Raw genomic sequence first — 26,541 nt, forward strand, 5'->3', positions numbered from 1 at the left:
AATCCAATACAATAGACGCTGTTAAAAAATAAATTAAACCATTGATATACGTTCTTGTATAAATAGAAAAACAAACTTAAAAAATGACATAAAAACAAGATAAACAGTCGTTTGTTTATGCCCTAAAAAGAAAGATGTAGACATTGATAACTTAACAGATACAATTTAATGAATATTCATAAAACTTTACTGTCGGTAAAAATCGAGTTACCGAACGGTTCCCGTTGACTGATTGACTGATTGGAATAAATGAAATAATAGTATACACATATGAAAAACACACATTCAAATTTAAACAAAGGATGAAACGTCCATAACTTTACTGTTAAAAAATATCTTTAACTATTATATATCCCTTTTATGCATCTAGGTTATGTCCACCCTAATAAAAATGAATTCAAACATATTTTATTACTTTGTTCGCATGAAATGTACTCGAGAAATGTAAATAATCATGTATTGTTTCTGAACAGATCTAGTTTTAAATGCTTCGATTAGAGTTATTTGACTTTGGAAAGTTTTTAAGCATAATTGGGTTTAATAATATTATGGCCCGCATTTCCAATTTTAACGACCGTTTTAATCAAAATAATGTTAAAATGTAGACACTTATAAGTCTTTCAGTTATTGTGTACACTTTTTAGCAGTCAATTCCAATCTGTTATCTGTTATTTTCAGAGTATCAATTGCAAGTGTCATTAGTTTACCTGTGCTACAACTTGGTGCGTCTGAAACGCTATACTCTAGTTAAGGGAATTTCAAAGCTTGTTCGCGACCTAGAATTCTGAGTGTGTCAAGCGTCTGAAATTACCTTCATAGGAAACAATCAAGCCTCAAATATTGAAAGCAATTTAGCTTCGAGTCAACTATTCTGAACTGACAACAAGGTTAATATCTGAAGAACAATGATTTTTCAAGAAGGATAATAACTGAGAAAGAGTATTTAATATATCCTGACCAAACAGTGTAATGGCTAGACACTTTAGATGAAAACAAGACTAATATTTCTACTCTTTGCATCAACAAAATATAGATTTTGATAGTCGCTTGTTTTGTTATTTGATTTTGCCATGTGATTATGGACTTTCCGAATTGATTTTCCTCTAAGTTCAGTATTTTTATGATTTTACTTTTTGTTATTCAGATGAAAACTCAACAGTTTTTGACTGCCTACAAACAATTCATCATTCGAAAATACTATTGAAAATAATTTTTGATAAATATAGTTTTTTTTCATAGCAAACTTCTGACCAGCCATAAAAACATAATAAATGTTCATGCTGATAAATGGAGGAAAAATTATCATATAGGTTAAATTATCACATGAGTATTTAAGTAGATAGGCTAAGAGATCTCAAGCGAGGGGAGTAGTTCACTGATCTATGTTTTATTGATTCCTTCGGCGTATAATTCTTTACAAAGTAAGTTTTATGTGACTTTATTTTCTGGTACATCCATAAGTACAGACCGTTCAGGACTAGAATCTGCATCAATGTTGATTTCTTTATTAAACCTGTCATTATTATCATTTAATTGTGGAAGCTTCTTTTTGAGAATAATGGCTATCACGAAGAAAATTATTACTCCTACACTTTCTCCAAGAAGTATATATGAATACCACATCGGACTGACTTCTTCAATCAAATATCCTAATGCCGCTGGACTTGTTATAGATCCTAAAGTTGATGTCATAATGAACAATGACGCAATTTTACCGGTAACCAATAAAAAGTCTTCTTCTGCCCACGTGAACAAAGTCGGGAATAATATAGACATAGCAAATCCAGTTACAGCAGTAGAAATCCATACGGTAACAGAAGAATTTATCATAGGTGAAAATGATAACAACAGAAAAGATATCACAAGTAAAGATGAATATATACCAACTAAGGGTATTGACTTAACTATATTACTAATTGGGATTCCCGTTAATCTCCCAAAAGCAAAGAAAGTCCAGAATACGGCGGTTACATAAGATCCATCTTCCTTAGTCATGGCCATCTGTTCCACACAAAATGTTGCAACATAAGCACCTATTGTGTCTTCCATCGCAGTGTATAGTAGAAATATAATGGACATTATTGTCAAAATTACCAGTTTGACAAGGAAAGATAATCGACGTTCATTTCGATCAATTTTTACCTCATCGATATGTCGTTTTGCTAGTCTTCTGGATTTGATATAAACAAGTAAAAACGATACAGATGAAGACATGGCGAGGAAACCTGATATTGTGTACGGAATGAATATATGTGAATCCTTCGACGTATGGAACGTGGTATTTCTTTCCACAGTTGTTAGATTATTCAAATGATATGATATGTTATCTAATTGAATATTTCCAGTTTGCATAACTAACGATGATTGGTTTATTATCGACGAATTGCCACCATTATCATACTGTTCTGTGAGAAATGGTGCCGTCACCAAAGGACTGATTATTCCTCCTGTAGCAAATGCAAAATGCATGGCCTGCATATAAGGACTGACTTGATTTCCAAATAGACTCAAGAGCTCCGAATTTGCAACTGAAAAGTAAAGCGATACATTAAATTCTTAGCACAATTTAATTATAATGACCTTTTTGACAATATTTAATTTTCACTGGAAATATACTCGATATCGGTTAGAAATTATAGGTTTATCTAATAGATGAAGACCGACGTCAGTTTACGTACGTGCGAAAAGATTATGTAAGAACTTTTATTATATCAGTTGTAAAAGAAACATATATTAGACTTTCGTTTAGTCTTCTATTTTTTTGGACGTCGTTAGATGCTCTATGATGTTATGTCATAATTTATGTATGTGCTTAAGTTCATTAAACCATGAGTTTCAAGCGGTTAATTAGTTATCAAAGGTACAAGGATTATAATTTAGATCGCCAGACGCGCGTTTCGTCTACATAAGACTCATCAGTGACGCTCCGGACGCCATCACGAGTTGGTTGACTGTTATGAAATATCTGTTCGAAGATGATGACAGATATGTTCCAATTGTTGTATCTACAATACCGCCATTTTCTGTTCGAATGTGACCTACCAAAAATACACTGATCACCAGGATTTTCCGAGCAACACAATGGTACCTCATGTCACATTGTCAAGCAGGATCATCTTTCCCCTCAGGAGCAGCTGCTACCGCCTCATTGTCATGTTGCTCTTGCTTTAATAATTTTTGTTCTTAGTGCTTTTTCAATGTTTGAGTTGTTTATACTGGTAACAGTCTCGTCTATCCTTTGTCATAAAAACGTGATTCAATTTCAAAAAAATCTCAAGGTTAAGAAAGATTTACATCGCTATTTCGAATTAGATAAGAATCAATTACCAGTCCGTTATTGCATGATGTCTTAAAGTTATTACTTGATATACATTATAATTAATCTTATAGAAGTAACATGACGCGTGTCACATGTGGAGCAGGGTCTGAATACCGTTCCGAGATCAACACCAGTTTTTGGTAGGGTCCGTGTTGTTCAGTTTTTCGGGGTTTTTTTTATACTGTTATTTGTCTTTTGATTGTTTGTTGATAGATTTTCGACTACTTCATTGACCGTTTGTTTTCAACATATAATGGTTGAATATCTCTTTTGGTAACGTTCACCTCTCTTTAATGTGAATACATAGACGTGAGCACGACTTTTAATTTCAAAGTATACGGTTGTTACTCCATCGTGCAAAGTTCACCTTAATATCCCATCTTGACGCCTTTTTAGGTTTGAAATGCCGTATGAGTGTGGTTATCAAGACAACAAAAAAACATAATTTTACCTTGATTAAAACAAGTGTCGTTCGCAATCGGTATTAGTCACTTAGTAACAATTCTTCTAGATATATTCTTTTGGATGACTTACCTGTATCTAGAAGACCTCCTGAGAGGCCCCTAATTGCCTGCGCTACTAACATGGCTGGTGGCAGGTAACACCACGGTATTGTGAATACAGAAATACCATAGATACACATTGTCACAAATAACAGAAAATTGCAATCACATCTACCAATCAGAACCGCGCTGATCAACGAACCAATAAGATATCCTACATTATGTGATATGTAGTAAAATGATGCTCCCTCCAAATCTGTATTAGTAATGTACTGTAAATCGAAAATTGATGGCCCAAATTGTCCAAGAATCCATCCCTAAATACAACAAAATACATTACTTAAGAAATTATCAATGATATCGTTAAGGAATATGATTATGCTTATGTCTAATTATAAGCAATTAGTTCAAAAGAGACCCAGAAAATTTACAAATTATTTCTAATTTTATACAATGACGTATTTCACATTCTAAACATAATTTCTTGATGTTTAAACAATATTTTATTCAAATAAATTGAATTGGATTGGGCAACAGGCATAGCCTATGTAAGCCCTCTCCACAAAACAAGGTACAATATATTACATTCAAACAAAGCAACACATACACAAACATAAAGACAAAACAGAATTAATTTTTCAAAAATACCTCTTAGCTGACTGGAATGATATTTCAAATAGTTAACTCAGATCAAAAGTATGACTATTTTAAAATCCTTCAAATGTTAACTCAGAAAAATTATTAAGTTTTAGTATTCTAGGTTGTATACACCAACATTGATTTAGAGGTCTCACATTAAATTAAATGGTCTCCAGTCAGCTATCTAAAATAATAAATTTAATAACTCATTTTTAAAACAACATGTTTGATATCATGTATCATTTTTACTAAATTATTGCACCTGAAGAAAAACGACAACGAGTAGTAACCATATTGATACATTAAAGAATTATATTAATATAAAAAGAATTTAGAATGTTAATAATAAAAGAAAAAAAAAAAAAATAGATTTAAGAAATTAAAGATATACAAATTCAACATATGAATGATATAGAAATAAAGGTGCATTTATTAGCTTTTTAGCTTTAATAATATTAATTTCAATGTACTGTCGTTTCATTATACTTTTGTTTCAATTTTAATTATTTTTTAGCTGGTTCGGGTCTAAGAGCTTAATATAATATAAAATACAGACATACAAAGTAAAAGTTAATTTGGTTTTGGACTATAAAATACATTTCATTATACAAATCTCTCTGAATTTTTTATATATTCATGAACAGCCTTAACTATCTGCACATTGTCTTCAATACTCATAGATTGATCACCAAATAGTATCAAGTTTAAATCAATATCAACTCCATAAGCAGACAGTTTATCAAGGAGTGTGATCCTGTTAATAGTGTATGATGGACAATCAAAAAAATAATGTTGGTTGTCTTCACATTTATATAAACATTTAGGACAGGAAGGTTCTTCTGTCAAAAAATCATGAAACAAGTGAGAATTTAAATTACTTGCCTCGTTTCGTAATTGACAATGAATAATATTAAATTTTCTTATACCTGAACAAAAATATTTAGGAGGAATTTCTGGTTTATATATTTTATCAAGTACAGATTTAAACTGGTTAATTGATAAAGCATTTTTAGCATTAGTATCTAATTCATTCCAGAGTTTAACAACAGATGGTATGAAACTTTTATAATATGAAACTGTTCTGCACCTTGGGATGGTATAATTCTGAGAGTCTCTCCTAAGATTGTAATCATTCGGTGTGAGAAAACAAGGTTCTAATAAATCTATCATATAACTTGGAGAAAATCCATTTTTTATTTTATAAAATGTAGTTTATGCTTCTTCCTTCTGTCTGATAATTTTTCCCTAAATACAACAAAATACATTACTTAAGAAATTATCAATGATATCGTTAAGGAATATGATTATGCTTATGTCTAATTATAAGCAATTAGTTCAAAAGAGACCCAGAAAATTTACAAATTATTTCTAATTTTATACAATGACGTATTTCACATTCTAAACATAATTTCTTGATGTACGGCACTATGCACTTTAGTTTAAGGTGGTTGGGGCGTCTTAATAAAATAAAAATAAAAACAACATAGAGATTATATTATCATAGTTTGTCAAAATGTAGTTTTATTATAATATTTCAAAAATATAATAAAAAGTATAGGTCACCGGGTCTTTTTTTACGCTACAGGTTTTACGAAATTGTCAGATTTGTGTAGATTTTGCATCGAAAATTCAATTGTGTGGGACTAAAAAGAAAACTTCACCATAGAATGTTAAGATAACATGAGAGAAAGACGCTCTAATAACATGCTTTCAGATAGGAAAAAGAACTAGAGGCTCTCAAGAGCCTGTATCGCTCACCTGATTCTACTTGGGTTTTTGAAATCATATGAAAAAATATAAAATTTGGCTAAAAGTGACAACACAACCTCATTGATAATGAAAGGAACATGTTTAATTTCATTCAAAAGTCCCCCACTGGCGGCCATCTTGGATGGCGGATCGGCTACAAAGTAACAACACTTGGTCAGCACCTCATAAGGAACATTCATGCCATGTTTGGTTTCATTCCATTCAGTGGTTCTCTAAAAGAAGTCATTTGTATGCATTTCCCATAGGGTTCTATGTTAAACTAAGTCCCCTGCTGGCGGCCATCTTGGATGATGGATCTGCTACAAAGTAACAACACTTGGTCAGCACCTCATAAGGAACATTCATGCAATGTTTAGTTTTATTCCATTCAGTGGTTCTCTAAAAGAAGTCATTTGTATGCATTTCCAATAGGGTCCTATGTTAAACTAAGTCCCTGCTGGCGGCCATCTTGGATAATGGATCGGCTACAAAGTAACAACACTTGGTCAGCACCACATTAGGAACATTCATGCCATGTTTGATTTCATTCCATTCAGTGGTTCTCTAAAAGAAGTCATTTGTATGCATTTCCCATAGGGTCCTATGTTAAACTAAGTCCCATGCTGGCGGCCATCTTGGATGATGGATGGGCTACAAAGAAACAACACATGGTCAGCACGGCATAAGGAACATTCATGCAATGTTTGGTTTCATTCCATTCAGTTGTTCTCTAAAAGAAGTCATTTGTATGCATTTCCCATAGGGTCCTATGTTAAACTAAGTCCCCCGCTGGCGTCCATCTTGGATAATGGATCGGCTACAAAGTAACAACACTTGGTCAGCACCACATTAGGAACATTCATGCCATGTTTGATTTCATTCCATTCAGTGGTTCTCTAAAAGAAGTCATTTGTATGCATTTCCCATAGGGTCCTATGTTAAACTAAGTCCCCCGCTGGCGGCCATCTTGGATGATGGATTGGCTACAAAGTAACAACACTTGGTCAGCACTCCATAAGGAACATTCATGCTATGTTTGGTTTCATTCCATTTAGTGGTTCTCTAGAAGAAGTCATTTGTATGCATTTCCCATAGGGTCCTATGTTAAACTAAGTCCCCCGCTGGCGGCCATCTTGGATGATGGATCGGCTACAAAGTAACAACAATTGGTCAGCACCCCATAAGGAACATTCATGCTATGTTTGGTTTCATTCCATTTAGTGGTTCTCTAGAAGAAGTCATTTGTATGCATTTCCCATAGAGTCCTATGTTAAACTAAGTCCCCCGCTGGCGGCCATCTTGGATGATGGATCGGCTACAAAGTAACAACACTTGGTCAGCACCCCATAAGGAACATTCATGCTATGTTTGGTTTTATTCCATTCAGTGGTTCTCTAAAAGAAGTCAGTTGTATGCATTTCCCATAGGGTCCTATGTTAAACTAAGTCCCCCGCTGGCGGCCATCTTGGATGATAGATCGGCAACAAAGTAACAACACTTGGTCAGCACCTCATAAGGAACATTCATGCCATGTTTGGTTTCATTCCATTCAGTGGTTCTCTAAAAGAAGTCATTTGTATGCATTTCCCATAGGGTCCTATGTTAAACTAAGTCCCCTGCTGGCGGCCATCTTGGATGATGGATCGGCTACAAAGTAACAACACTTGGTCAGCACCCCATAAGGAACATTCATGCTATGTTTGGTTTTATTCCATTCAGTGGTTCTCTAAAAGAAGTCATTTGTATGCATTTCCCATAGGGTCCTATGTTAAACTAAGTCCCCGGCTAGCAGCCATCTTGGATGATGGATCGGCAACAAAGTAACAACACTTGGTCAGTACCTCATAAGGAACATTCATGCCATGTTTGGTTTCATTCCATTCAGTGGTTCTCTAAAAGAAGTCATTTGTATGCATTTCCCATAGGGTCCTATGTTAAACTAAGTCCCCCGCTGGCGGCCATCTTGGATGATGGATCGGCTACAAAGTAACAACACTTGGTCAGCACCTCATAAGGAACATTCATGCCATGTTTGGTTCCATTCCATTCAGTAGTTCTCTAGAAGAAGTTCAAAATGTAAATTGTTAACGACGACGACGACGGACGACGACGGACGACGACGGACGACGGACGCCAAGTGGTGAGAAAAGCTCACTTGGCCCTTCGGGCCAGGTGAGCTAAAAATGGGGCCAACGAACTTGTTTTCTTGCTACATGTTCATATTAAAATAGGTAAATTCACAACACTTTCTTTTATAAAATTACTGTATCTGAGTTATATCCACTACTATGTGAGTTATCTCCCTTTATGTGGCAAAATTAAAAAAAAAATAATCCACCAAGAATATTGTTGATTTTTTTTTTTAGAAAATATAGTCGTAAAAAAATCCCACATATTTATCTATATTTACATGAACAGTCTTGCACATGAATTACATACTACTCTCAAAATTTGCACATTTCATTAAAGATCTAGACCAGTTGTTATCTGCTACCTCAAAATTCCAAATGGAGGAAGACCATAAGTAGGTTAGCCGCGTTACTACAGGGACTTTATCTCAACATCATGCTCATCAGCATTAAGTGTATACCATATAGCAATAAAACAGGATTTGTAAATGCATTAGATATTCATAACTACTACCTGAAACTTCTTATCTGACAGTTTAAATTTAAAACTTCTTACAGTTATCACATATACAGGTAGTCGGGTACATTAACTTAAATATAATAAAACCTGGCGATACAGTGTGGGACTGTTAACAATATGACGTTCACGATTCATTAAGGCAGAAATAGCTAGTCAACCGTTTAGCAATATTGGTTCTATAACGATCTATAAGTATAACGCCCTGTTGTGATTTTTTCAATCTGTCTTTGGTTTTATTAAGAGTGCAGACCTGGTTTTTTTTTTTTATAAGAGTGCAATTACACCCAATTATTTCAATTTTTCTTTTTTTTTGCAATAACATGTGTGCATGTTTGGTGAATATGCATTTCGTATATATATGGGTATATTGTTTTCTTTTCAAATGGCTAGTCTCTTTTGCGGCGAAGGTCATATTACAATTGGTTGTGGTTGTTTTATATATTTTGTATTCCCAACACTTTTTTCTCGGCCTTTCAATACTTCCTGAGTTGTACAACTTACACAAAGGAAGTTAAAACTGATTCCTATTTGATTTTTTTAAGGTTGCTGATATATTGACGTTCACACAAAGTAGATTCGTATAACCAATAGAACTTCCAACAGAATTATTCCTGATCATGACGCCAGTAATTAGACCTTTTATTGACGAAAACCATATATTTGAATAGGGAATTACTGGCCGTTTTTTTTTATTAACGTCTCCTCGGAGACGTTATTAAGAATTGAACGATGGACAGTCAGTGCGTGAATGCTTCTTACTACCTGATTGGAAGATATTACGAGACGTGAATAATCAAAGTTTGTTGATTGGTTAGGAAAATCCAAACCTAGTAAATGTCTTTCAATCCCGTAGAATATCGGATTTGTCCTCTCTATTTTAGCAATTAGATTGTGCCTGGTCATTTATCATGCATATTCATGATATTGGAACACAGGTTACTTTTATCTATAAATAGCCGAATCTTTTGGGGTTTTGTAAACGCACACATGTCAACATTAAACGATATGCAGGGCTATTCTAAATGAATTAATCTACAAAGCGAGAACACCTTCCATTTTCATCAGCTAAGAGACGGCTAGCCTTGTTTTGAAAGGCTAATACTTGTTCTATTACTCATGCTACTGTATTTGATGTTTCTACGATTAAATTAACACTCACTAAAATGAAGAATGACCAGACCAAACACAGGAATGTCAAAAATCTTAATCTGAATTCTGGTTCTGTTTTAAGCCGATGTAACAGTGATCCAGTTCTATTCATCACTGATTCACACATGTCTATATATGTCTCTGTTTTGGATGCTCAACACCTCGATGAGTTACTATGCAATCCTTTAAAATATAATGTATATATGTAATTATAAGGATACAAACGTAATTGGCTCACATTTATCTAGCACTTTTCATACAAACGTAATTGGCTAACATTTATCTTTCACTTTTCATGCAAACGTAATTGGCTCACATTTATCTATCACTTTTCATGCAAACGTAATTGGCTCACATTTATCAATCACTTTTCATACAAACGTAATCATGGTAATTGGCTCACATTTATCTTTCACCTTTCATACACACGTAATTGGCTCACATTTATCTTTCACTTTTCATACAAACGTAATTGGCTCACATTTATCTTTCACTTTTCATACAAACGTAATTGGCTCACATTTATCTATCACTTTTCATACAAACGTAATTGGCTCACATTTATCTATGATCAATTTCACCGGATTTGTTATCACATAAGCAACACGACGGGTGCCGCATGTGGAGCAGGATCTGCTTCCCCTTTCGGAGCAATTTTTTTGGTGGAGTTCGTGTTGTTTATTCTTTAGTTTTCTATGTTGTGTCGTATGTGCTGTTGTTTGTTTGTCTTTTTCATTTTTAGCCATGGCGTTGTCAGTTTGTTTTAGATTTATGAGTTTGACTGTCCCTTTGGTATCTTTCGTTCTCTTTCATTTATAAAGCATACTGACTGTGAACTGCATATCATTTAAGTGAAGTTATATTCGTTTATTTCAGATTAAAGTACTAGTATACAACTGTACTTGTCAAATAAAAGTGATCAAGACGTGTGAATTTTTTTATCTACTTGTGAACTAGGCGCGCCATACAATAATTTTTAATATTATCTAATATCGTCTGTGAAATAACACGTGTATTGATTTACATAAAACTTTTCTTTTCAGTCCGTCTTATGAGCGTGTATTGATTTACATAAATCTTTGGTTAAAATGACATATAGTTTATCCGTTTTAAGAGCGTGTATGTTTTCCACGCTTCATGGAAATTAATTTACTACAAAATTAATGTATTAACTTGTAGCATTTTTTCTTACCTGAAATATCCTGACATATTTCCCAACCGTCATGGCATTTTATATACTGTGAAAAAGGAAAAATGACGGTAAACACACTTTAAATCAATGATTTATTTATTTATAGAACATGTATATAAACTAACTTATTGATAGGACTTAACAACTACGGAAGCGTATTGCTGTCACCAAAGGAAGTATCGTAAGTATTCAGTGAAGACAATGTATGGTGTACCATTAGGTTCAACAAATATTTTTGCTAACAATCATTTTAATTCCCTGGTTGCATATTTTGTTTATCGGTAAATTTTCATTTTCATTACTAATTCGCTACTTTCAATGGTGAATCTCTTCCTTTTTTTCACCTTCCAATACTACATTCATACTACACGAAAAGCCTGAGAAGCGAAAGGTACCAAACGGACACTCAAACACATTACTCGAGAAACTGACTATGCCAGGCCAAATACAAAACAAAAAACAACTCTATACACATAATAAAACATAACAAAATCAAAGACCGAGCAGCACAAACCCCACCAAAAACCTCCTGTGCTTTGGAAAGGTAAGCAGATCCTGTTCCACAACTATAAGTTAATGTATTTATAGACAGTGCGGCGTCGTAACTTCTATTGAGGCAGTGAGACAACTTCCCTATATATTATTTTGCCACGATAAAAGAACAGAAAAAAATAAGAGAAATAGAGTTCAGACGGTTACTAACATCGGTCTTGTGATATCACAACCGAAAAGAGAACGATGCTGTATCTACAAGCTATGCAGCCTCTTCAGGATTACATGTACATCCCATTACGGCCATCCAAATCATGATTGTATCCGCAAAACCTTCGAAGGGATTTCAACTTTTCCATTAGAGCCTCGAGGTTGAATAGATTACTTGAAAGCGATAATTCTCTATCTAGGAAATTATCATAGGAAACGCAAGCCCTAAAATATCGTATTAATATTGGAAGATACATTCTCCATACAAAAAAAAATATATGCAATTACCACTGGAATATTGCTACACTATTCTATCAAATTGGACGAAAGTTTTGGCCCAGACACTTGAGGCCATCAAATCGAAGATATCTTCATGTTTGAAATTCCCGCTTTGAGGTCTCAAACTCTATGACATCTCAACGGCCTTAAATCTATAACATTATGTTTGAAACTTGTTAGTGTCAGTAATGTTATATAAATCGGGGAAGTTTTTGTTAATTACATCGTAAACAAATGACGCTTTTGTATAAAGACTAAAAGTTGAAAGGTAACACGGGTTAGAAGCTGAACATACATACTCAACAACATCTTCTTCCTGTAGACACACTATATCAATATTCAATTTGTTAGAAAGTTTCTTGGGTATTTGTTTTTTTTTTAATGGCAAACTTTTCTTTCAAATCACCAAGGGTTCATAATACTTCAGGTGTATATTGATATGGTCACTAGATATTAAAACTGAACATTTCGTTTCTCTTAATTGTATTCCCAAATTTGTCGATTTTTCCCCCAACCAGACAAATTATATAAATACTAAAGCAATATCATTTACGTCAAAAACCTAAATGTTACAATTGTACGGTGACATAAAAATTTATAAAGGTCCTCGTACACTCAGTGAATACATGATTGATCAAAATTTAAAAGCTGATTAAAAACAATTTGTTAATTCACAGTCTCTACTGATGAAAAGGTTGTTTTAGAAAAATGGAAAACTGATTTTCAAAATATATATAGTATGGATAATTCAGCGGACGATTTCGATGGTAATTTTCAAAAATACGCCTCTAGTCATAAAGTCTTATTAGAAGAAAGAATGTTCGACCCTTTGTTCATTGAAAATCAAGAGTTGAATTCAGCTATAACTATAGATAAAATAAGGCGACTTGTCCCAAGAACAAAAAACGGTAAATCGTGTGGAATTGATAATATCCCTTATGAAGTATTGAAGACAGAAAACGTTATCGCCGTCCTATATTCTATGTTTCAACTAGTGTTCGACACGAGCATTGTACCATCATTATGGCACCAGGCCATTATCTGTCCGATACTTAAAGATAAATCATCAGATAAACTCATTCCACTACACTATTGAGGAATCAGTTTCTTGTCGTGTGTTTCGAAGCTGTACAGTGGATTTATAAACAATAGAGTGTCTTCATATCTGGAGGATAATGATTTTTACTTTCTGAGGATCAAAACGACTTTCGTCAAAATCGTTCGTGTGAGGATCATATATTCACCCTTAACAGCATTATAAAAAAACATTATCGCTATTTTGTGCATTTTTCTTTTGATCTTTTTTTTTTGTGATAATTTTCATATCATGCTACTCGCTTGAGATGGAAAATTATCGCTAGAAACTAAGCAGGCACTTGGCGTTGCTAACGAAATTGACATGAAATTGACGACTCGTCATAGGTAAAATAGCGATAAACAGATTATCATTGATCATCTCAACTCGATTGCCTTTCTCGCTTTCGCCGTCCCGGCTCACGCGAGAAAATCAATCTCGTTGAGATGAACAACGATAATCTATAAATCCTAATGTTACTGCCACATTTATTTGCTTTTGATTTCGTAGATCGTGATATGTTTCTGTACAAACCGTTGCTTAATACTATTGATGGGAAAATATATAACTCTATTATAAAAGTTTATATGTGCAAACAATCGCAAGTATTCGATTAAACAATAAAATGTCCGATTGGTTTTTATGTAACTCTAATGTAAAACAAGGTGATAATTTATATCCGACATTATTTTCTGTTTTTATTGATGATCTTGTAGATTAAATCAACCAACTTGGACTTGGTATTAATATTGGAGAATCGAAATTGTCTTTATTTCTATATGCGGACGATATTGTGTTGATGTCCGAGAATGAATGCGACATGCAAAAGATGCTAGATAAATTACATGATTGGTGTAAAAAAAAATGGAGAGTCTTAATTAATACAGACAAATCAAAAGTTGTACACTTCAGAGCATCTCGCAAAAAAAGGAGTGAATTTCAGTTTAGAATCGGAGGGAACATCTTGCAAATAACAGACAAATATAAATATCTTGGAGTTATTTTCAACGAGAAAAAGGATTATACATCGAATGCTGAAAATCTTTCTGCAGCTAGTGGAAGAGCACTCGGAGCTATTATATCGAAGATACACAGTTTAAAAGAATTCGGTATAAAGAGTATGAAAAACTGTATGTCTCTTGTATTGTACCTATACTCGACTACTGTTCTTCAGTGTGGGGTTTTAAAGACTTAAATTGTGTCGACACTGTTCAAAACAAGGCCATAAGATACTTTTTGGGAGTTCAAAAGTTTGCTCCAAAGCTGGCTATCAATGGAGATGTTGGATGGTTACCTTCAAAAGAATGTCACTGGTGTAATATGGTTAGATATTGGAACCGATTGATTGATATGGACAATAGTAGACTTTGTAAAAGGGTATTCCTATGGGACTACGAACTATCTAGTGTAAGAACAAAGTTAATATGGATGATAACTTTCAACAAATGCTAAAATGTTATGTCAATAGCGTCAGAAACAATGTTAAGGATATATGTGCAACAAAATGGCATACAAACTTATCTTACTTTCCGAAACTGCGTACATATAGAACTTTTAAATCTACATATTCAACAGAAACATATGTTAAACAAAATTTAGAACGTAGAGAAAGATCAGTACTGGCCCAGTTTAGATGTGGCATTCTTCCGCTAAGATTAGAAACAGGACGTTTTGTTGGTGAGCCAGAATATGAACGGATATGTAGAATGTGCGACTCCGGAGATGTTGAAAATGAACTACACTTTCTGATTGAATGATACTTAGAACATTCATTTACAAAACGCAGACAACACTTATATTTAAATAATTAACATGTATATAAAATTCCTGATGACAATCTGAATTAATACTATAGTATCTATTTGAAGAGACTTGTAGTTCCATTGGGCCGGGTGTAATTTTATTGAAATAGTTCAATATTGTACATAATTTGTTATACACAATGTCACTATAATAAACATATTTGTATTGTATTGTATGTACTATATATATAGACGAGTGTGGCAATGTGAATACACAATTCACCAGGTATGAGAAAATTTAGTAATAAGATTAATACCAGGTCAGGACATTTGTCGCTGCAAGCAATTGATTGAAGTATCATGGTGTATACCAGAGCATAACTGATCATTTACAAAATCAAATATTAAGTTGGCATTCAAGTTCAATTAGTGTTTAAGAAAAGTTAAACGAAAATAATTCCTTTTTCAATTTCAAACTATCGGAAAACAGGAAGTTGCCATACGTCAGATGTGAAGTTTGCATACTCGCTAAAATTCACCAGTATCAAGCAGCATATCAAATATTTAACTTTTCCGTATCATAAGTGCCAAGACAACGTTGATGAACAATTTCCTTGTATAATAAGTGTTATAAAATTTCAAACTATCGGCAAACAGAAAAAGGATAATTATACGGTCGGCAGATGCAACACTTGTATACTCGTATAACTCAACATTATTAAGCTGAAGACTAAATCATTCCCTTTCATAGACGCCGAGAAAATTTTGACAAAAGTTTTCTAACGGACGGACGGACGGACGAAAATTCAGATAAACGGACAGACAGACAGAGTCGAGTGGATGCTTAATCTACTTCCGCCTTCGGCAACGCAGGTAAAACAGTTATAATGTGTCTAGTATTCTGGTTTGATATGTGTATATATATCGGCCATAAGTTTCTAGCATTCAACTCCATTAATTGAAATTTACAAATTCGATTCATGACATATTGTCTTATAGTCTACGAAAAATTTTTGATTCAACATTTTAAAACTCCATATCCACATGTTCAATTACGAAGCGGCATTTCTCATAACTATAAAACCGATAAACTAGCGATGATAGCGGGATGCATTACAAACAGTTGCAGAGTTTTGCATACTGACGCTAGACTTTGACCTACACAGCTACTTTTGCATAGGTACTATTTCTGTACCAAAAATATGCAGTATACTGGAAATCTACTTTTAATATTCAGTTCTATGAAGTTACGTTAAAATAATTGTAATATTTTGGTACCTGCAATTTACAGTACTTGATTTGTACCTGAAATTTACGTACGACAGGTTTTTGGTTACACCGTTACATTTTCTGCATTTTGACAGTTTGTCTATTTCAAATCTCTTAAAGTTATAATTTCCAAACATGCAGTGGCGGATTCAGAGGGGGGCGTAGAGGGCGTACGCCCCCCCTTTGCTCGGACATTTTTTTTTTTATTTTGGTAAAATGATTAATCAGACTTTGCCATTTCCTTTGTACCTTAATTAGTACTCTAGTATTTAATTTTTATGCGACAATTCTTTACTTAGAAAGATATATTTTGCTGAAATTTACTGATTATCAAAGTCATGTGATTCCCTACGGTGGAGTCGACCAGTGCGTCTCTCTGTCAAATTACAGTAACACAATGCTCAGGCTGAGTGAGGATGACAATCATGACACCTTCATAGCAACGAAGTATTGACTTCTATTTCACTATACTACCAAACAGAAAGTAATACTCTATAGACTCTCACTCCACAGCAAAAGAGTCATCTAACTACGAAAAGCCCCAAACGCCCCAGCCTATTTTAAAATAACATAGCTGAATAATGATCCCTGGGGCAGTCGTTTTAAGCTCTAGATAGTCGTAATTAAGTACGAACCAATGGATTTAAGGAGACAGTCTTAGATATTTGAGAGAAAAAAAATGACTCTGATTTTTGCCGTAATGTCTAACCGGAATGTCTGTTTCGCCGAACTGATATATGGAATACTTTTTTTCAAGACCAGACTGCAACCTGCCTGCTGGGTGTGACCTTTATGAAAAATGTTGGCCGTACCTGGATTGAAAACAAAAATCTTGTCCACCTTTTTGCTATTAGAAATGAATATTTCCAACAGAATTGTATGGCATTAAATGAACATGATGAATAAAACGGGCATATTTTTTTGTGGCAGGGGTTTTAATGTCTGACCCGAATGTTCTTATATGATAGACAAAAAATAGGGAGAATACAGCATCGAAAATGTCCAACCCTAAACACCTTTACAGCAACTACAAAATATGCCCCACGCCATGAACGGTTTTTTAAAAAAGTGCATATTACTTTATTTTATGTTTTAGCCCAATAAAGGGCCCAAAAAAAAATTTCGCCTCGCTCCGCTCGGCGATCTTTAAAAATTTCGCCCCCCCTTTCCAAAATCCTGGATCCGCCCCTGAACATGGAATATTATTGGTATCATTTCTGTACCAAAATTTTAGGTACAAATCAAGTACTATAAAATACAGGCACCTAAATATTACAATAATTTTTAAAGTAAAGAAATAGTACAAAATATTAAAAGTAAATTTCCAGTACTACACAATACAAGTACAGAAATAGTACATATGCAAAAGTAGCTGTGTAGGTCAAAGTCAAAGCCAAAGCCCTAATGTTGTGCCTTAGAACACTCGCATTTAACCCCATGGTAGATTAAGACACAAGTCATATGCAGGGGATAACAATTCTAATTTCAATAATATTAGGATGGAATACATCGTTATATTTAAAAATTTAGCGGATATTGTCAGTTCATTGCATATCTCTCACTGAAGAAACAACTTCAGAACATTTAAAATAAGCTTGCTACGTTTGATTTATAGAAACGAGATTTTCGAACAACAATTAAAACAAACAGTTATAAAAAAAACAATATTCTTTTCAAAAAGTTCAAAAACAAGATACAAAATTTTAGCAGCATTGTCAACAGTTGTAGTAAGTGACATAAAATGTGTTCTCCTCCTTAATATCATTCTGAAATATTTGCCACTGGATGTTTATCCCACATACGTCGATTAATCATTAAAAATTATATTAAATACTTACATTTTGATTTCTCTTGTACTAAACAATACATGTTGTACACATACAGTGTACACGTTTATTCGGGTCATTAGTTTATTTACATGTACATGCAGGTTGAAATTCCTCTCGGTCAATTTACATTGCTTAATGACATGTGTATAAATATCTAAATCAATTGCTATAAATGTTTAATGGCGCACTTACACGACAATAATGTTCCCTATTCAAAAAATAATGAAATTGTACTAATAATAAAGATTTAGAAAAAGCAATATAAAATTAATAAAGCGGCCGGTGTTTGACGTTTGGAACACCTTTTTTCCATATAGTTTTGTTGTTTTTGAATGATTTTTAGTAAATACTTTTTGTTTTTTAACAGATTTTCATTTATTCCTTGCGTTTTTGATGTAATCCACACCATTTTACAATAACATTAGTATATACATGTATAATGCCCCTTTATTTTCATTTTATACTGTAAAATCGTAGGATCAGAGCAAGAATTTCTTTACAAAACTTGGAAGTCATTTTCTTCGACTACATTCAGAACCGGGGAGGGGGGATGTCGTAACTAGGCTTTTTGAATTTCCTGCAAATAAAATATGTAAAAATAACCCAATTTTTTATCAAGACATTATTATGTTTACACATTACACATTACAAATAATCTTTAGATCGAATTCACAGAAAAGAAGAAACATTAATTTATTAATGGCAACCCCTTCGATGTAAGACAGCGCCACATCAATTGTTTCGTATTTTTAAAAAAAATGTATAAAAAATAAGCCCATATGTAAAGAACGAAATAAACTTCAATTCTTCGCTACGACTTAACAGAATAGTAATATTGCTACATACAATGCAGCTATACTTAAAAAAAGTGCGTTTAACATATGTGAGCAACTTATTTCTATTTCTTTTGTTTAAACTTTTTTTAATTTAAAAGTAAACGTTAAAAATCAAATAAAATATTTAAAAAAAAAACTATTGTTAGGAACTGTCATAGGCAAACGGGGGTTGCCCTCTGAAGGCTTCAGTGAATTTAATAGTTACTATGTTTGCCAAACCGTTCCAAATGTGTTATCCCCCTTTGGCTGCCATACATTTTGGCTCGGAACGTTCTAGATGAAGTTTTCTAGAACACGACAATACAAGCATACATGTCGCAGTGATTTAAACCCTCACTTAATATTAAGAACTATTTTCTTGAATTTCAATACATTCATCATTAGGTACTTCAACACGATACGTTTTTACATAATGAGAAACATAAGTAGCTATCCACACCATAATCCACATTACTATACCATCCGCTAACGTAATATAAGCAAACCACATTGAATTGTAATTATCCATTAAATAACCAATCAAAATCGGGTTAAGCATGGATCCTAATGACGCACCGACTAATAAAATGGATGATACTTTTCCCGCCACAGTAAGAAAATCTTGCGTCCATATAAATATTGAGGGAAAGAAAACAGAAACTGTAAATCCCATCACTGGAAAAAATATCCAAATTCCTATATCAAAAGCAAACATTGTAGACACAAAAAGTCCGATCATAGCTAAAAGAAAAACGTTTATGTAATAACGTAATAATTTTGAAGCCTTCAATCTTCGACCGATAAAAATAGCACTAAGACGACCACAGGCAAATGATGCCCAATATAGTGAAGTTATATATGATCCGCTCTTCTTCGTCCATCCAAGCTGAACCACAACGAATGTCGTAAATAGTCCAAAAAATGTATCTTCCATTCCGTTATCGATTCCCAAGAAAAGGCACATTAAAAAAAGAATGCTTAATTTCACCTTGATAGGTAGTTTCAATTTTTTGTTAATTTGTTTCGATTTCTCTTCCTTGTTTGTTTTATTGTTGGTAAAACACATGAACAAAAATGGTATCGAAAGCATAAAACACAAGCCTGCTGAAATCAGATATGCTTGGTACAGTACTGAGAATCTTTGAGTATCTTTAGTAATGTTTCTATCATGTATATCATTATAATCTGTCAGGTTGGGAAACTTTGACGTCTGTAAAGTATATTGCATCGTTGAAAAACCCGTGTTGTTCTCTAGGAATACAATAGAGGGTAAACTAGATGTTACTAACAAACTAGTATTTTGGTAGAAAGATAAATTTAGATTTTCGTCCACTTTTGTGCTAGGAAGGTCCTGCATTAAAAACGGCGCTGTTGCTATTGGAGACAAAAACCCACCAACAGCAAACATGAGATGTATAGCATGTAGATAGGACTGTATTCCCTTTTCGTTTTTAAAGTTGGAAATGAACACAGAATTTCCGGCTGCAAGTAAAACAAACAAAAAGTTGAATAGCAAAAATTCGGAAACTCAAAACGGAAAGTCCTTAACCAAATGACAAAAGCATAATTGAATGGAAATGGATATCAACTGACATATCCATGAATTAGAACAGACATTTACTTATGTAGAAAGCGGTAACAAATGTGTTGTAGGCGTTGTAATTCACGTACTTATATTTAAAAAAGTACGATATTACATGCGTTGAATAAAATGGGAAACGGTCATTAGGGAAACACTACTTTTTTTATATGAAGAATAACATAACTTTCTCCCTATAAGTAAACGCTTTGACGGTATATCACAAACAATTAAAATGTTTTAATAAATGATGTTAATTTAAAAAAAAATAGGTAACATTTGAAGAAGTTTCCTAGCTATATAAAATTAAGGGGATAATATAATAATTCTATAATAGTAAACTAGAATTCTCACCTGTATCGAGAACGCCAAAACCAAAACCCTTCAGTATATGCATAGAAATCATTATTCCATAAAGAGAGCACCATGGAATCGCCGCAGACGTGACACTGAGAGTGGTAATTCCAATGAAAATCAGCAAGAACGGGTTCATCCGCTGGTAAATAGCTCCACTCACAATCGTTCCCATCAGATAGCCAATAAACACCGACGTCAGAAAAAACGAAGCTTCTTCTAGTCTACAATTAGTTATCTCTTTCAGGTCCAGCAGCGAAGGACCTAATTGTCCAATAACCCAACCCTAAAATACAGTTCATTGCAGTTTCTAATGACTTCTTTTTTGCTCTATCAAATGTAGGGGAATTATTCGACAAACTGTTAACACAAAAGACGGCAACCCTAAAATACAGTTCATTTCAGTCTCTAATGACTTCTTGTTTGCTTTATCAAATGTAGGGAAATTATTCGACAAACTGTTAACACAAAAGACGGTACATTGTATTGCATAGACTGTTTCGTTACTTGCATGGTTTAGTAACTACATTAAAATTTCATCTGTCAAAGTAAATTTTTAAGCTTAAGACATTCTTTTAATTTTCTGTGTAGGTTCTTTTTGATTTCAGATTCTAAGATACATTTATCACCCGTAACCTATAAATACAAATTGAGGAGAGGATATTGCTCGTCCAATTTTGTTCTTTTAATGTACAAGGCACATGAACTATATATTAATTAGTTTTACAGATCTACAATAAATACAAATCTTATGACTTATTTTTGCAATTCATCCCTTAGAAATTCTAATGAGATAATTACCATTATTTGGGTCACTATATTATATTTTCCCAATATTTTCAACTGTTAATTAAAGTTAACAATTTTAGTCTAATAGTGTTGTAAATAAAGAATTCATATAGTAAAAACTCACCAGAATGCCGTTAGACATACACAGGAAAATCCATAATATAAATTTACGTCTGAAAATATCATCTTTCACCAGTCTCTCCTTTAATGACTGTTTTGTATTTGTTGTTGCATCATCTTCTTGATTTTTTATGTCATTGTCAATTAATGCATTTCGTTCGGGTATTGCATCAGATGGTGCCATGCGTGCACTTCTAATGAGTTCGTCATCCTCGGACGGTATTTCAGCTGATGATAAACATACATTTTGGTCAAAATCATTTTCAGGTATTGCATCAGCTGTTGTCATGCGTGCACTACTAATGATTCCCTCATCCTTGGACGGTATTTCAGCTTCTGGTATACAGACACTTTGGTCAAAATCATCATTATTCTGCATTCCAGTATATGCTTAATAATATAAATAATAATAATAATTATCAATTTTAGATATTAAGTATAAAATTATTAATTGATTTAACACGGCTAAATTTGCAACTATGAATATTCTTTATATGAAATCTGATGCTTCTGTTACCATTTCGACAATCGCTATAACTGACACGTAAGAATTACTTATATGATAAATTTTACAGAATCAGTAAGAAACTCATGTGAAGAAAACCGAGACTAATCAGTATTTTTTTTCAAGCACGCGGTTACTGAACCACGGAAACGAGGCCGAGAACACTGAATATAACAAGCATTCTGAGAGTATTGCACGGCAATACATAGTTCCCTACCGGTTAAAAATTCATTATAATGGGACCAAATTCTAACTTGATCTATATCTTGTCATGATGTATAAATTTAACTACATACAAATATTAAGTCAATATGAATTTTGAGTCATGACGAAAAAAATAAAACTGTTAAATTTTTTATGTGCAAAGACCATAACTCTGCACACAATCATTAGACCGGAACAAAATTCGAACTTGATCTTTAACTTGTCAAGATACAACTATATACTAATTATCAAATCCATATCTTCAAGAATGACAAAAAGTGTGGAAAACTGATGATTTTAATGAATTTACTTAATATTTAATAATTGCCAATCATACCACATCTTCTTTTTTATATTTACACATGGCCTGGGCAATGAAATTCGTTAATTTTATCCGTCGCTAACACTCGGGATAAATTTGGATACCATGGTCAACGCCATTTGTAAATTTCCAACAAATCTATGCTTGCCATGAATTATTTCTTAAATGAAAAAAAAAATAATTTCAGGGAAAGGGATTTAACTGAACAAAGAGAAAAGCTAAAATCGTGAAAATTGATCTTGACATGTAACTTGTCATGATAAAACAATACACCAAACATCAATACAACATCTTCAAGCATGAAGAAAAAAAGTCAGGAAAACTGATTTATCGGATTGACAGATGGACAGACAGACTGACAGACGGAGGGCAAACCTAAAGTCCCCTTTGACTTCGTCGGTAGGATAACTCATTATGACAGATCAACGATTTTTATAGTAAGTATAGTAGGTATAAAATCCTTGTACAATTGGAAACATCGCAGCATCTGTTACCAAGATATGGTGTTCAGTTCTACTTCCTTCTGAAATATAAAGCTTTTAACCGAGCTTTTAAGAAACACTTGAGGGCATTATAGCCGCCGCAGCCGAATACTAGGAATGTCTGAACAATGGAAGAATATTTTAGGCAGCAACCATTTGATTTTCGGGGGTGGGGGCTATGGATTTTTTGTCTAGACTCACTTTTTTTGCGCCTTCGCCATTTTTCTTTCAATTTTAGCATTACATAAAAAATTATAGTGGCAGCTGAGGGTGAAACAAACAATTTTTTTTCTTCTCAGGGTCAAAAACACATTTTTTTTCTCCAAAAAAAACCAAATCCATAGCAATCAAATGGTTACCGTCTTATATATGTCACTGTGATATATGTGACCTATTCAACCATGCACTCCGAGACCGATAATATATTTAGCATACTAAAGATGGTTATATTAGGTCATTATGTATGTAAAGGCATGCTTATTATATATGATGATGAATTTAAAGCGTTTGAGAGTTTTATAATTAGTAAATCCCTTGTATTTAAATGACTTATTTTTAAATAGTTAAATTAGAATGGTTGGACTTGCTTTGTTTACTTACATGCTCTACGTGGGAATATGTATTATTTCTATTTATAAATAAATGTATGGTGTGCTTTAATAACAGTAAATAACTTTAGGTAACTAATTTATTGATATGATTAAACAGAATTGTCATTTTTGTGTGTGCCTTTATTTGTTAAAGTTTTCAGTGTAGCATACAAATAAAATTTGCAAGCGGAATATAACTGTACTGAATTTTTCAGTTTTATTTTTGTGGCAATATATGCTGCTTCATTCAAATCTTACAGATAGATGCCATCACTTGAGTTTTCTGTACTGTGTTTGACCTTACTTACATAAGCAATATAACGCTGGTGTCACTTGAAGCAGGATCTGCAACCCTTTCGGAGCACATGGGATTATCCCCTATTTCGGTTGGGTTCATGTTGCTCAGTCTTGTGTTTTCTATGTTGTGTTTTCTATGTTATGTTTAGGGTACTTTAGTTTGTCTTTTGGTCTTTTTAGCTCAAGTGGCCCTTCGGGCCAAGTGAGCTTTTCTCATCACTTTGCGTCCGTCGTCCGTCGTCGTCGTCTGTTAACTTTTACAAAACTCTTCTCCTCTGAAGCTACTGGATCAAATTTAACCAAACTTTGCCACAATCATCATTGGGGTATCTAGTTTAAAAGATGTGTCCAGTGACTCGGCCAACCAACCAATATGGCCGACATGGCTAAAAATAGAACAAAGGGGTAAAATGTAGATTTGGGCTTATATCTCTGAAACCAAAGCATTTAGAGCAAATCTGACATGGGTTAAAATTGTTTATCAGGTCGAGATCTATCTGCCCTGAAATTTTTAGATGAATTGGACAACCCGTTGTTGGGTTGCTGCCCCTGAATTTGTAATTTTAAGGAAATTTTGTTGTTTTGGGTTATTATCTTGAATATTATTTTAGAGAGAGATAAACTGTAAACAGCAATAATGTTCAGCAAAGTAAGATTTACAAATAATTCAACATGGCCGAAATAGTCAGTTGACCCCTTTAGGAGTTATTGCCCTTTATAGTCAATTTTTAACCATTTTTCGTAAATCTTAGTAATCTTTTCCTCTGAAACTACTGGGCCAAATTAATCCAAACTTGGCAACAACCATCTTTGGGGTATCTAGTTTTAAAAATGTGTCCGGTGACCTGGCCATCCAACTAGGATGGCCGCCACGGCTAAAAATAGAACATAGGGGTAAAATGCAGTTTTTGGCTTATAACTCAAAAACCAAAGCATTTAGAGCAAATCTGACAGGGGTTAAATTATTTATCAGGTCAAGATCTATCTGCCCTGAAATTTTCAGAGGGATCGGACAACCTGTTGTTAGGTTGCTGCCCCTGAATTGGTAATTGTAAGGAAATTTTGCCGTTTTTTGTTATTATCTTGAATATTAATATAGATAGAGATAAACTGTACACAGCAATAATGGACAGCAAAGTAAGTCCTAAAAATAAGTCACCATGATCAAAATGGTCAATTGGCCCCCTAAGGAGTTATTGTCCTTTATAGTTAATTTTTAACAATTTTCATAAAATTTGTAACTTTTTACTAACATTTTCCACTGAAACTACTGGGCCAAGTTTCTATACTATTAAACGAGAAGACCTCATTTTGGGTGTCGCTTCTCTTCTTTCCACAATAAATTAATCAACACGCCTCTGTGTCTTATAGGTACAGTGCATAGTCGCATTTGTCATCCATTCATATGATTATTCAGATTGAGTTATTTTGGGAGAAAAACGAGAAAAAAGGCATCCGGATATTGTCCCGTCGTTAGACGAAATTATAAGTCAGATTATACTTCCGGTTTGCGTTTTTTTTTTGTATACTTTGAACATACATATACTACGAATAAAGTGTATTTTAATTCTATCTGCTATCATTTTCAAGTTTACTATGCACGGCGGTCACAGAGTTTATTAAATAGAGGGTCTGTATACTATATCAATGACCACCATGGATCGATTAGTAAACTTAGAATTGAAAGTAAATACACTTTATTTATATAGTAATGAATGTTCATAATATCCAGATAAGCGCTAAAATTATTCATGTGAACTTTTGATACCTTTTTTGAAATTCTCCAGTCATTAAATCTTTTACAAAATTCATTGATTACAAAAAAACAGATGTGCCATGTTGAGACAACTCTCCACAAAAGACCAATGAATGTTAATAATATCCAGATAAGCGCTAAAATTATTCATGTGAACTTTTGATACCTTTTCTGAAATTCTCCAGTCATTAAATCTTTTACAAAATTCATTGATTACAAAAAAAAAAAGAAGATGAGGTATGATTACCATGTGGCGACAACTCTCCACAAGAGACCAAAATGACACAGAAATTAACAACTATAGGTCACCGTACGGCCTTCAACAACAAGCAAAGCCCATACCGCGTACTCAGCTTTAAAGGGCCCCGAAATGACGATGTAAAACAATTGAAACGAGAAAACTAGCGGCCTTATTTATGTACAAAAAATGAACGAAAAACAAATTAATATGTAACACATAAACAAACGACAACCCCTGAATTACAGGCTCCTTACTTAAATGTTCATAACATACTAAAGGTATGTTCATATTGAAATTGATAGAAAACCAAAAATTGGGAATTTTGGAAATAAAGGAGGAGGGATAAAAAAAAACATTTCCCTGTCCCCAATAACCTATGACACTTTTGCTG

The 26,541-nt window shown here is 33.5% G+C and overlaps 1 protein-coding gene and 1 long non-coding RNA gene across 2 annotated transcripts in view; one reads left to right on the forward strand and one right to left on the reverse strand.

The window, feature by feature from the left end:
* LOC143062871 (uncharacterized) overlaps positions 1 to 2,866 on the forward strand; it is a 15,163-nt gene extending 12,297 nt beyond the window's left edge. Inside the window, exon 3 of the long non-coding RNA XR_012974871.1 lies at positions 679 to 2,866. This is a non-coding gene — a long non-coding RNA (uncharacterized LOC143062871). The remainder of the gene's footprint in view (positions 1 to 678) is intronic.
* Positions 1,423 to 21,880, reverse strand: LOC143062869 (sodium-dependent glucose transporter 1A-like). The gene is made up of 5 exons (XM_076234688.1): positions 21,758 to 21,880; positions 11,201 to 11,246; positions 10,019 to 10,191; positions 3,854 to 4,139; positions 1,423 to 2,528 (listed from the first exon to the last, which is right to left on the reverse strand). Exons 3-5 carry the CDS (start codon positions 10,133 to 10,135, stop codon positions 1,429 to 1,431), a joined length of 1,503 nt encoding a protein of 500 aa, XP_076090803.1. The 5' UTR covers positions 10,136 to 10,191; positions 11,201 to 11,246; positions 21,758 to 21,880; the 3' UTR covers positions 1,423 to 1,428.
* Between the last annotated feature and the right edge of the window lie 4,661 nt (positions 21,881 to 26,541).

The sequence above is a fragment of the Mytilus galloprovincialis genome, chromosome 2 (genome assembly GCF_965363235.1).
Source record: "Mytilus galloprovincialis chromosome 2, xbMytGall1.hap1.1, whole genome shotgun sequence".
Taxonomy (NCBI): domain Eukaryota; kingdom Metazoa; phylum Mollusca; class Bivalvia; order Mytilida; family Mytilidae; genus Mytilus; species Mytilus galloprovincialis.

Coding starts and splice junctions, on each gene's coding strand:
- LOC143062869 (XM_076234688.1), bottom strand. CDS start 10,135: ATGTGTGAATCAGTGATGAATAGAACTGGATCACTGTTACATCGGCTT. Junction 4,140..10,018: donor TCTGGTCATTCTTCATTTTA/GTGAGTGTTAAT, acceptor TGTTGTATTTAG/GGATGGATTCTTGGACAATT. Junction 2,529..3,853: donor AGGAGGTCTTCTAGATACAG/GTAAGTCATCCA, acceptor TTTACTTTTCAG/TTGCAAATTCGGAGCTCTTG.